Source organism: Sander lucioperca, chromosome 11, assembly GCF_008315115.2.
Source record: "Sander lucioperca isolate FBNREF2018 chromosome 11, SLUC_FBN_1.2, whole genome shotgun sequence".
NCBI lineage: Eukaryota > Metazoa > Chordata > Actinopteri > Perciformes > Percidae > Sander > Sander lucioperca.
The window spans coordinates 34,856,417-34,870,425 of record NC_050183.1 but is presented as its reverse complement, the minus strand read 5'-3'; the positions used below and the strand labels follow the sequence as shown (position 1 = coordinate 34,870,425).

General features: G+C 37.9%; 1 protein-coding gene across 1 annotated transcript in view; it reads right to left on the bottom strand.

Moving 5' to 3' along the window:
• Window positions 1-11,671, bottom strand: part of LOC116063358 — a 104,570-nt gene extending 92,899 nt beyond the window's left edge. The window contains exons 1-2 of the mRNA XM_031318320.2: window positions 11,383-11,671; window positions 1,700-1,821 (exon numbers count right to left, since the gene is read on the bottom strand). Coding sequence (XP_031174180.1) covers window positions 1,700-1,821; window positions 11,383-11,440 — 180 coding nt within the window. The 5' untranslated portion in view covers window positions 11,441-11,671. The remainder of the gene's footprint in view (window positions 1-1,699; window positions 1,822-11,382) is intronic.
• Between the last annotated feature and the right edge of the window lie 2,338 nt (window positions 11,672-14,009).

Sequence of the window (14,009 nt, the reverse complement as noted above, 5' to 3'; positions counted from 1 at the left end):
GTAAGTACAATATTCACTCTCCTTTTAGCTCTGTTTTGGTCTCCACCAACTCCTGAGAAAAACATCTGGCTCTTTAGCTGCTAAATGTTCCGCTATGTTTACCAGCTAGATGCTAACTTGGTCAGTCTGGTGTTTGGTGTTCATAGTTTACAGTGTGTTTATTTTTGCTGATAACAGTGGTTACTACTGAAACAGGGTTGATAAAAGTTGTAAATTAAAACAGTAAAGTTGCATAAAACTAAAACGATTAGCTAAATAAGGCTAAAAAATCTCTGTAGAGCTGTGGGGAACAATAGGGATGGGTGATAGTTCTCTGTAGATTTATGAATACAAATGACACTTTTCATATTACACGGTCATTTGATCCATATACAAAAATAGATTAGTGCAGCTTTAAGTTACAGAATATTGTATATCATAGTATGCCCAGTGTTTTCAACCAGTGCTGGTCGTACCATAATGGGATTATTATGATGCCCTTTAAGGTAGTTATACAATGATTATAAAAACATCTATCCATGCAAACTAACAAGCTCCGAAAGTGCATTTTCATGTTTAAGTGACATAAAAAAACGTAGCATTTTTTTTGTTTTGTGAAAAATTGCAGCTGAGGGGTAAAAAAATCTACAGTTAAAATTTACATTTTTACATCAATCAAAATGTTTTTAACGTTAACTTTTAATTTCTGGGGAAAATACTTATACATAGCTAATTATACATTTTTACAATTCTGGCAGCAGCAGTTTGCTGGGAATTAATGGAGGAAGAGTAATTAGCATGAGTAGCAATAAGCACCATGACTGAACAGAAAGAGAAATGTATGCCACCTACAGAAACTTACATTTCATTAACTGAGAAGAGTGTAAAGTGATCTTTTGGAAGGTGCGGTGCAAAAAACAACACGTCAGTGACCGCAGTATCAATACAACTAACTACTGGGTTAAGGAGTGCTACACATGTTAATAAGCCATTTTGCGGTATAGGTGACAGGTGTCGGGTGCATGATAGCTTCCTGGATTCCTACCAGTCCATCATGAGGCCCTTCTCACTGTTTGAGCTGTGCTTCAACAGTATAACAGTGACGTGTTATCATTATTTGCAACCCTCATTAAAACTAATTGGTATTGCTATTTGAAGGCTAGCTCATTACCTTGAGGAAAACAGAAACATTTTGTCTCAATACAGAATGCTAACATGACAAACTAATTTATTCACTTTTAGAAGACCAACAAACATAGGCGTATATTTCGGGGGGGATGCAGGGGATATGTCCCCCCCCATTCAGTAGAAGAAGATTTGTCTCCCTCAAAAATATGATGGGAGCTCAAAACATGTACGGAAAACAATAACTGTTTACTTTGGGGGGTTAAAGAACACAACAGGAGCGAGAGAAATAAAGATAGATTTATGTCGATTTGCAATGCAGGAGAATAATAATTTCCTTTTACATAAATAAAGACATTTGCACCATAAATTGTTGCAGAAAAATTCACCAGAATGCAGGAAATTAAGTGTTTGAAGCGCAAAATTATATCTGGGAGAACCTCCAGACCCCCCAGTTATAATGTGACCCTCCCCCCCATGTTGAAACAAAACCTACGCCAAAGACATTTTAGCCTTCAAATTCTGACAAATGGCTGATGAGGAATAGCAGCCAGACTAAAATATCAAAGTTTCCTACATGTAAAGTCTTTCTTACCTTCTGGATCCACGTGGACAGGCACACGTGATGGGCAAGTAAATTCTTGCAGTTACAGAAATTCCTCAGTGGGTCACTGGCTTGAAGTTCAACATCCCTGCATATAAAGCACTCTGACGTCTCTGTAGCAGAAGAGGAAAAGATAGGTTATGAATGGTTTAGCACTGATTTCACCGTGCATCAAAGGCTATTTGCAGATTCACGTGAAGATGCATTGCTGGTCAGGAAATGGTTAATTGACTCAGGATTTATTCAAGTACCATTGTATTTTCTTTTGAGAATGAGTTTTGCAAATATTCCCACTTATACTGCAACTTATTTGCTAATAGAGCATTCAACAACACTGTACAGCTCCCTCGAGCATTAGACCTTTATTTTGTTCCCAGTGGGAGTGCCGCCAAAGTGAACCTGGGCTTTAAAAGGTAATTGTTGCAGGTTAACATTCCTGACAAGACAATGAACACGACTATGCAGACGTGAGAGTGACAATGCGGAACAAAATTCCGTTTTCTATTTAGTGATTATCTTCAACTGCTAGAATCTTGTTCGTAATTCGGTTTGTTTTCGTTGTTTTATTTAATTTGTTTACGTGCAAAATGTAGTTACTTTAACCAAAATTATAAATTAAAATAAATGTACTTTTATTCTGCAGAAAAAAACATCCAGGGGAAAACTGCAGGGGAAAATGTTCCTATTTAGGCAAAAAACTGCTTTAAAAAGAATAATTAAAGCCCCACAAGGCAATTTTACAAGTTGGCTCTGCCAGATGCCAGAGTGAGTCGTCAGACAGAATTTTCAAAACACCAGTACCCAGTAACTGCACATTTTCTGTGGACAACCTTTGTTAAGTTTGCACTAGTTTGCCATGAGCAAGCATTCAGGAGCTGGAAAGACTAAATTGACAAGCCTGTACCTAGTCTATATCCCCGACATTCCACTTTCGGGATTGTTCGGTTGCTCCCGGAAATTTCGCTGGATATCCTTTTCGGCCGGATGTCCTTTTTGGCCGGATGTCCTTTTCGGCTGGATGTCCTTTTTGGCCGGCTGTCCTTTTCGGCCGGATGTCCGTTACCTAATGCTTTCTTTGTGTTGGAATTTTAAACTCCGGTGGATTTATGAGGACTATGCTTAACTGCTCCTCAGATCTCTGCAGGGTAAATCCAGACAGCTAGCTAGACTATCTGTCCAATCTGAGTATTCTGTTGCACGACTAAAACAATCTTTGAACGTACACGTTCCACCAAAACAAGTTCCTTCCCAAGGCTATTTTGCTGAGGCACCGGGGCTCTGGACTCTCAAGACGATTGTGATTGGTTTAAAGAAATTAATTTTGAATTTTCAATACACCAATACCCAGTAACTGCACATTTTCTGAGGACAACCTTTGTTATGTTTGCACTATTTTGCCATGAGCAAGCATTGAGGAGCTGGAAAGATTAAATTGACAGACCTCTACCTAACACTACATTGAATTTTGGATTGTTATTGATAAGCTAGAGGTAATGTAGAAAACACATCTAATCTGACTCACTAAAAAGATGACACAATAAAGTAAATGCTGTCGTCCCACTGCATCCTTAGCAATCATAAATGGGCCAATCTATTTTATGAAAAGTTTGGTAGTTAGTGGACTGCACTGTATGTTTGATTTTACACTGTATGTCAGATTCATCAGAATTATTAGTCAGTGAGAGCATCTGAGAAATACAAGATGTACACCATAGAAAGTTGTTAGGGTGAACATGTAAGCAAACAGTTGTCTGTTTCCATAACCAGTGACATTAGCATTCAGTTGGATTTGTGTTTTTGACTGAAAGTCAAATAGTCACTATATTTAATTCTAGTTTGATAGCCTCCACCTTCTGACGGATAACAGCTGTCTGCTGCGGCTGGAAATGAGGTTGATAAGAGTGGTGAGACTGAACCAAAAGTTGTGGAGCCATGACACAAAGACAATGAACTGAAAGCTGCTAAAAGTTCTGTTAATGTCAGACAGCGTATCCTAGCATACATTGGGTGAGAGGCAGGGTACTTTCTTCACAGCATTTACATTCCAGCCATTGCCAAATGAGTTGATACAAAGGTAATTCAGACTATCTGCTCCACACTACTCTCTCTGTATTTCTCAGTATGGCTATGTTCAGTAGATTGTGTCGTCCGGCGCGACCTTCGCGTGCAGAAAATCGAGTGAAGATAATTAACTTCTGAAGAGTCCATCATGTTTTTTTAATCCTCCATGTCCTCCTTGGCTACTAGCCACTGCTTGGGGATCGGTGGGGGTGCACAATCAAGATAGGCTTTTATCATGTGAACAGTTTTGTTGTCATTCCTTAGAATTCCTCATGGTGGAGACAGAAACTACGCACTATAGCTTTAAATATACACTTACACGAACGTAACTTTCAAATTTCAATAATTTTACCCCATTTGTTTTAGTGCATATGTAATGGGTAGATAAAATGCCCATATATATTAGTTTTAAAAAAACAGTTACCCCCCTCCTATTTTTTTATTTTATTACATTTAAGATAACGTTTCCATGTATGTCACTTCATGCCGGTAGATGACGCTTCAGTGCACTGCTTCACCGTAGTGGGTTGCCGTGGAGACGGTAGCTCGAGCGCTCAGAAATAAACGTCCAGCGCTTGAGAAAGACATAATTTCTGTATATCCACTTCTTTCCAACCCACAGGTATATTTGTAAACCTCTCCAGTCTCTGTTAATATGTATCAAAAGAGTATATCACCAGTACGGTTGTCTATATGATGTATGTGGTCATGTTCTGTGTAGAAAGGTTATTAGGAGGTGTTTATATGTATTTGCTAGCAGCTTTAGCTACCGAGCTAGCAGAAGCTAGTTGAAGTTAGCCTGTCACCGTCAGTGAAGATTCCGTTCTCTCGTCTTTCTGTACGGACGGTAAACAGTGTCGTGTTGATTGAACATCAGTATGTTTAAGTGTTACATGTAATGTCTATTAAGTCTCTCTGTACATTGTATCGTTTTGTATGTATCGCCGGTGCTCTGTTCAGTATACATTTTGTTAGCCAGAGCCTGTCAATGTTCTATGGAGGCTACGCCGCCGTCAGTTGATGTGCGCGTGCCTGTAGACACACAGGCAAACGGCAGACCGATGTGTTGTGTTGGTGATTGATTATTACACCGTCACGTAACCAGTTTAAATCTTAATATAGTATTCATGGTATTTGATCTATGAAAAGGTTGTTTGTATTGTAATGTAGTTCATAGAAGTAATCCAATGTAGCCTCTGATCTGTTGTATGTGTTCACTTTAAAGGAATAATCTAACAGATAGCAAGATAGCCATGTAGCTTGTGTCTACCTACTTGAATATGCTATAGCAATTGTTTCAAGATGTAATATGATCTATAGTGTCATTTGTTGATGTATTTTTGATATATTATACCGTAAGACTAGGTATCTATTTCACAATTATTAATAATAGTTATTAATGGGTGTTGTATTTTATCTGATCTATACCAATGCTTTACATATTGGTTTGTTTATTGTATTCAGTGTAATTATAGACCATTTCTATATTATATATTCCATGTAATGGCTAAAGTTACGGTGTAGGATCTCATAGTATCGAGATATTTATATAATTATAGTGTATTTTATAATTGTATGTGTTGTTAATTGTCCAGTGACCTGGTGTGTGCTAGGCCTATCTGTTGGCAATGTTATTTAATTACTTTTTGAAAAGAAACTAAAACAACAAAAAAAGAGAGATATTTGGCTCAGAAATAAACGTCCAGCGCTTGAGAAAGACATCATTTCTGTATCTCCACTTCTTTCCAACCCACAGTGCTATCCAGCCTGTGGCCTTGTACCTGCCCAGATACCCCTAGGTCTGAGGCCGGTAACACATATTTCATAATTTCTCAAATCTAATCTTTCTGAAACCTAAAAAAGGATTTAGAAATGTGTTAAAGCCTGGTCTGATGTAAGATTGTGTTCGGCAACAGGGTAAAAAGAAGGATCAGGATTTGTTAATTGTTAACAACAACGCATTTTTTGCTGCCTTCAAAACTTACAACAACGGATTTGAACAAACAGCTGAAACAATGCCTAATATCTTGCAGTAAAATCATTTGTCCCGGTTCAATTAGGAGTGGACTTAAAAGGTGAGTGATGGAATACATCATGCGCTAGCTGCCAGACATGCGGTCCTAGCCCAGGGCTGGGGTTACCCACAGAAACCAGCATCTCTGATTTAACAGAAAACTTGACCAATATCTCCGTTAGTGTTGATTCCCAAACAGGAGCTTTTGAAGCTAAATATTGGCCAGTAGCTAGAAGCCAGGCGTGTTGGTTTCATCTCATAAAAACATTGGGAGACAGCAGTGAAGGCTAGCTGTCATCTGTGCGCTCGCCTGAATGGGGGATAAACTGCTGCCTCAGAGGCTCCTGTCTCCTTTGGGGCCTCTCGTTGAACTAGATTGCTTCAGGTGAAAATCTATCTTCGGATGAAAAGTCTTTTAATCAAAGGGTGTTTTTTTAATGTAGCCCATCACATTCTGTGTAAGCAGATTTTATTACTGACCAGGCAGATATCTCACCTCGCATTAATGTCTGTGAGAAAAGCTGTGAAATAAATAGAAAAAAACCCTGATGAACCCATTTTGGTTAAAAGTCAGAAATCTGGCATTTGTTAGACACGTGTTATAGTCTCGCTTTGCCAGACCTTCTTTCACAGCGCTGCAGAAGAGGGTCTGGCAAGCCTAAATTTCATCTCAGCCCCCTTAAAAATTATAATAATAAAAAAGAAATTCATTTTTAAAAAAATAAATTTTAGTGTTTGAAGTTAGAGTTTACAAACTTGTCTGTTAGCAAACAATTACAGGTTCAAAGAAACCAGTCCAGTTCCAGTCAAGGAAAGTTTTATTTTTTATCTATTTATTGTTTACACCTCATTATCATTTGGTTTGATTCTGGTAGTCCATGAACGGACTTCATATTTTTTTCATATGTTCAATATTTTCTGTTATAATAATAAATACATATATTCATTGTTATCCAGTGAAATTACTGATTTAGCACTTTTGCAAGGCACTATATCTGTGTCACATTCTCATTAAGGGCTGAGACCCCCCCCCCTTAAGGTCTGATCCTAGAATTGCCCCTGCTGACGGCTCACTCTGGCATCTGGCAAAGACAACTTGTAAAATTACCGTGTGGGGCTTTAATTATTCTTTTTAAAGCAGTTTTTGCCCAAATAGGACAATTTTCCCCTGTAGTTTTGCCTTCTATATTTTTTTTTTCTGCAGAATAAAAGTAAATTTATTTGAATTTATAATTTTGGTTAGTAGCAAAGTAACTACATTTTGCACGTAAACAAATTAAATAAAACAACAAAAACAAACCAAGTTACGAACAAGATTCTAGCAGTTGAAGATAATCACTAAATAGAAAACGGAATTTTGTTCCCCATTGTCACTCTCACGTCTGCACCGTCGCGTTCATTGTCTTGTCTGGAATGTAAACCTGCAACAATGACCTTTTAAAGCCCAGGTTCACTTTAGCAGACAGAACAGAAAACTAAGATTGGACAGATAGTCTAGCTAGCTGTCTGGATTTACCCTGCAGAGATCTGAGGAGCAGTTAACCATAGTCCTCATAAATCCAGCAGAGTTTAAAATTCCAACTCAAAGAAAGCGGAAGGTAACGGACATACGGCGGAATTTCCGGCAGCAACGGTGCAATCCCGGATATGGAAGGTCGTGGATATTGACTAAATGTGTGGTGTCTGGGTGCCACTAGCTTTACCTCCCTGTTACTGACACCAGCCACCTGGCCTTATAATGAAAATAATTCTAGTGAGGCACTTTCCAAACACTACTGTGTGTCAAAATTCATATGTTTGCTTCCTTTTCGTCTGCCTGTCTTAACAATATATCAAGTTTAGTTGGTTTTCACTCATTGTCAAAATTTGTATGTGTAGAAGAGTTTGCAGAAAATAATGGAGCTGTGCAGAGACATACATATAGATTATGACAGTCTAGCTAACAGGCAGTCTGTGTGTTTCAGCAGTCTGACCAAAAACATTTCCAAAAGGTACTATGATGGCAGGTTCACAAATTATACCCACAAGTCCTTTTTTTTAAAAATGTCATTCCCCTGAATCTGTATTGCTTTTACGATCATTATGGCATGCCTTGAGGCACTTCTGGAGCTAAATAACAGATGCACTGCTGCCGAGAAAAGAACTAGAAAACAACATTACAACAGAGATGTAAACATGCGGCGCGTCAATCGTAGCCGAGCTGACACGTCTGTGGGATCTGTGACACCCATAATTAACTGTCAGCGGTGTCAGTGTTCGGCAGCGTTTCACATGAAGGTGAGTGCTCTACTAACTGGCTGAAGCCACCCTCAATGCACGATTTAACAACTAACAAAACTTCCTCTGTGCATCAGCAACAACAGCAGCTGCAGGCTGTGTTGCTTCCATACAGGGTGATGATGTACTAAAACAAAGTTTGTCAGTTAAAGACGCTGATCTCCCACTATCACAGAGGACAATGTACCAACACAAACTCTATCAACAGCTCAGTTTATACTACTTGACTGTCAGAAAAATGGCTTTCTTAGTAGTGGGCATCTGTCAGTGATGTTTTAATTCCCTGCTTCACAGTGTCACAGACGTGAATCATAAGAAAGAAAATGATAGAAGGATAATAGGAGCCGTACCCTCAACAGAAGTAGTCAAACTGTGCGGTGGTATTGGATGAGTAACAAACACCGTACGGTACACAATACAGTAAACAAATGGGGAAAATGCCAGATTGAGATCATTTAATTGTCCGCTGCATTGCTAACGACCTCATTAACAAAAGAATGATGGGAAATCAGCATGGTCTGGGCAAGGAACCGCCTGTGTGACAGCCATCTGGCTACAATGGGGGGTGGGGTTAAGTGGGGGTTGGAGGTTGGTAAGTTAGCACCACGGCCGTCATGACTTCCAAGCGCAGGCCGAGAGCCCCTCTAGATGGAAGCAGTTATTAGTGTTTTACTAACCAATGTGAATTCCAATGTTATTTTCTGTTCATTTATTTGAGCTATAATGTGATTCAAGTCACAAAATGCGAGTATTAAGTAGACTTATCCACTGAATATCTCTGGATGTTTTAACCAATATAATTAAAACTGAGATAATTGCTTGAAGGTGGATTTACTTAATGTAACACATGTATGGCTGGTTACTTTAAATACACACCTAAAGTACATTCATAATATAAGTATTAAGATATATTATCAAACATGTCAAAGTAAGGAATCAGTCAAAATTGGCCCAAAACTTTCAGACTTTAATTATATTACTTTAAAATTAGACTATAATAAAGTTATACTTTTGCCGTACGCAAAAACAAGCACATAAACTGTTAAAAAACGACATCATCACAACCTTAAAATGGGAAAAAAGGTAAAATGCAGCTTATCCAAATTGATGATTTAGATTGGCAATGGCAGCAGCAGTGAATCGAACTTTGCTATAATCAGATAATAGATTAATTCATTCCCACAAGCTGCATTCATGCAAATTGTGAGTTAATCATCTATTTATTTATTTATTTATTTAAAATGATCGGTGATGGGCCTTTAATGTTTAAGAGCTATGTTTATATTATTACAGTGTACTGTACTTCCCAAGACATGGTGAGAGTACAGAAATAACTAATATTTCCCTCGACTGTAAGGGCTCCTAAGTTAAAGGGGCACTCCGGCAACTTTTCATTTGCCAATTTGCAACTCAATACCACCTTAAGCCCGAGATTGACAAAAAACTGCATCTCTATTTATTTCTAATCATTTTAAAAGCGAACACTCACGCTGTTCCACTGATGTTTTTGGTGTCTTCATAGCCCTTACAGGAGGTTTTTTTAAGCATTTTTTGGGGTCTTTGAGCAAAAAAATCCAAACTCTTACATACAGATTGATAAACTTTATGTCCATAATTTATGGATTTTAGGTCTTTTATCGCCGCTAGTTAACCAATGGAAGGCTGGTCTGACTATCCATGTGTGTGTGCATCATTGCAGATGAAACAAAGACTGTATATAGCCAAGAGCAGAGATCTTCAACAGGGGGTCCGGGACCCCTAGGGGGTCCTCAGAGTTACTGGAGGGGAGCCACCAAATTATTGTTAAATTATTGTATTTTTTAAAAGTTTTTAAAAAAAATAAAATAGCTTAACATGAGTCCAACATATTATTACCAAATATAAATCTGCCTATTTGTGAAAAAAAACAAACATTGATGATAGGCTTACTGGCCTACAGGTAAGGTAGTCACTAAGGTAGTCATCCACAAATACAGTTCATCTTAAGGATTCACTTTGCCACATTTATTTAAATTCATGCCAACAATCATTTTTTAATAGCTTAGTATTATGCACTAAAAAGGTATGTATAAAGGGTTTAGGCTGTCCATGTTATTGTAAACCCAGTTTGGCTTAATTTTATACATGTAGAAGGGGGTCCCTGCTCCGTCTCTCTTTCAGTTGAGGGGTCCTTGGCTTAAAAAATGACCAGAGGGCAGAATAGTTCGATGTGACTGACCCTGACAGAGAGAAAAATGGCATTACTGTTTTTTTACTGCATAACCCCTATTTTCCACCAGGCGCATCTGCACTGTGTTCTGGATGCGCGGTGGCCCCTGCGAGCAATCGCTGCCATTCATGTCAATGCTTGATATTCCACCAGCCGCGCGACGACACATCCCAGAAGCATGCGTGAAGCGGCTCTCCCCTCTGCGCCGCTAAAGATAAGCGCCAGGTCTATATTAAAACGTAATTTGACATCACATATCTTTTTTAAGGACAACGAAAAGAGAAGGCATGGAGTTTAATAACAGGAGTGCTTGGAGAGGAAGGTAGATACTATAGCTAATAAACACGTGATTGTTCTGTAAAGTACTTGTAGAGACAATATAATCTGCAAGTCGGGCAGCAACACGCTCCGCTTCTTGAGACGCTCCTGGTGTGGTATGGCACGTGGCGGAGGATGGAACAAAACCGGAACAAAGCCGGAACGCAGCACAGACGCACCCAGTGGAGAATTGGAGTAAGTGAATGCCATGAGGGAAAAAGCGTCTGGACTTTTTTGAGTTTTGACTTTCTTTTTTTCTATGTAGATATTTTGTCCACTGTATAAGTGTAAAAAGAAATATCCCTGATGTCATCATCAGGGCTATTTTTCCGACCTCGGAAAGCTCCTTTTCAGAGCCACAGCAGATTTTGCACATATAACCTAATTAACTTAGTGACTAATAACACATGTCAAAATGGTTCTTATTTGACCACTTTCTAAAATTTCAAACTAAAACTTTCAGAAAACTACAATACATGATCATAATTTCTACTTTGCAGATGAGTGTCATCCCATTCTCCTAGGAGAAGGACTTGCAGAAAGTAAGTGCAGGAAGAATCATAAGTGACCCTGGAGTTCTGCTCTGAGGTAAGAATGGGTTTAGTCCTAGTTAAACTTTCAACATAATTCCTCGGAGGGATTCTGAGATGCTTGACAGATATGCCCTGGCCTCACTGTGGTTTCACCTGGGTGTCAGAAAATAGTTACCAGATTAAGAAACAAAACTGATAATAATCAGATTACTATTAATGTATAAAAGTGTAATATATGTTCCTCACAAAACAACATACATACCTATGAATAACCTTCTGCATGACTCTGCTGAAGTCAGTGGTTGGTACTCACTGCCCATATTTCACTTTTTTGTTGTTGCTGGGAGACGTCTTCTTCCACTCACTTCTGAGCACTTCCAGATGCCACTTCCTGTTAACTTTCCTCAGTTTTCTCTCGCTGTGGTTATACAGACATTAAGAGACAAATCAACATGTCAAAATCTAAAATGTACTACTGTATATCTGAACTTCTACTGCTGCACTCACTGTCAGCTGATCGCTCTGTGTTTTTGTTTTTGAGGAAGTTAGGGAAATGGGTTAGCCAATCACACAGCTGCACACTGGAGCACGTCAGGACAGGAAGCCAAATGGAAAAAAAAGAACAAAGAAAAGCTATTGGGTGAACTCTGGTGCCTTCACTGCAAAGACTTAAGTCTTAAAACAGATGTAGTGAATGAGAAAGTGATGATTACAAAACACCACAAAGGGAGATTATTTGTTTGCCACATGCATTGTTTTGTTTAAGGGAAAATAAGTTATAAGATTGGCAATATTTCATAATGGAGGAGCATGTAATGGAAGAGATTGCTTTCTTATAAACAACACTGTGTTGCAACAAACCGTCACGTATGCTCACTGCTGGGAAATGATGACTAACAGATCTTGGAGTTTCCCCCACACATATGTTGACGAAGTGAAAATATTAATGGAAAGTTCCAAAGTAACAGTTATGGCATTTATTTTTCCCTTTGGCAGCCTACATTGCCAGGTCTCCTACAACATTCTCTTTTTAGGACTCTTTTATATATATATATATATATATATATATATATATATATATATATATATATAGCCTTGGTGATATTGAAAAGAATTAGGACAATGTATTTGTTGTTATTTTGTTGTACATTTATGTTATTTATTCCCCTAAGCTTAACTTGATCTTGTAGTAGGTTCATATTATCTGCTTACACATAACAGTAGAAAAATGCTACCTCAGGACCGGAATATCTTTCGTGCGGGAGCCAAAATGCTGTTTAATAAAATAAACTTATAATAAATTTAGAGCAAAGCTTCTCTTAAAAGTGACAACATTCTCCATCAAAATAATGAATAGATTGCTTTATTTTAATTTTCTATCTCAATCTTTTAAATATGTTTGTTTTAATTTAATTATATTTGCCTTTTAACTGTATTTTTGCTTGTTTTAACTGTAAGGTGTCCTTGAGTGCTATGAAAGGATAAATAAAATGTATTATTATTACATGCTGTCAAAATATACCTGTGTGTTGCTTGTCAAATTATGTTTTTCCAGGGTTAGCATACAAAGAAATAGTTATGTTAGAACTAAACAAAAAATGAATGATAATTCAATTTTAATTTCTAATACTAACTGGCACTACCCTGCAATACCGGAACAATGCTGTTTCTTTATTTCCATTTCTTCTAGATGAGTCATCAGCATAGTGAGAATGTTGCCCTTTTGCCTGGGTCATGCAGCTTTTGCTTCAACCTTTTAGCACCATATCATGTACATAAATGTGCATAGTTTAAGAGTTCACAGTTTCACAGTTGTATAGTTAAAACACATGCCAAATGTCAAGAGTTCCATACCTTCTCTAATAAAGCACTCAGCTCCAAAAAAAATAAAAATAAAAACCTTGAAGAAGTTGTTGGTATGGGACAGGTCTACACTCTGCTTAATTAAATGGCACGTCTCCTACTATTCATGAAGAGCACTTATTAAAACAAGCATTCACATCCAATCCACTAGATAAATGACTTAACACCAAGTGCCATGAAGCCCATTAAATTGCTTCTTTAGAGATGGATCACGTCCAAACACACAATCAAAGGATTTGACTGGGATTATCTCAGATTAGAAACACTCAGGGACAAATGAGGAGATGACAGGATATCATACATTGAAAGGATAAATTAGCAGTCACATACCAGACCAAATTTGTGATGGGTGTTAGGGAATAAAGAGCGGGAGGGGAAAGATTGAGTGCTAAAAAGCAAGGAACAGCTCTTCACTTTTTAGTAAGCCCAATGATACATGGCCAATGTAAACCACAGTAAAAGCTTTTCCCTCTCCCTCTAAAACCTCCTGCCATCTAAATAAAGTCCACATCAGGGAGAGAATCAACCACTAAAGACGGAGAAATGGACACAAAGTAACTGGTGAGAGATTCATCTGTTAGTTTATGACCTTATGGTGTTACTGTGAAAAACATTTTGTTTAAGAACCTCTCAGACACTATCATACCATGCTCTTAGTACATTTTTTAAGTTCTCTCTCAAGTTAAAAAAAACATTTTGAAGTGGATTTGAAGTCATTGCTCAAAGTGGAACCAAATTCAATACTTGCATCAAATAGTAATCTGGGAAACATTTCTTTCATTTATATACGTTTGTCACTGAAATCAGCTTGAGCTTTCCTTCAGTCAAAACTGTATTTTAGTCTCATAGAAAAAAAATATTGATTACTATGGGTAGTTAGGCCTTTTGCAATTCCTTTGAAAAATGCACCTCTACAGAATTTACAATACACCAAACCATTTTTAACCAAACATGAGATTTGTGAGCTTCATTTAAAAATCAAATGTAGAAGAGCCCTTTTCTTGCCTGGTAGATATTTTAGTTCCG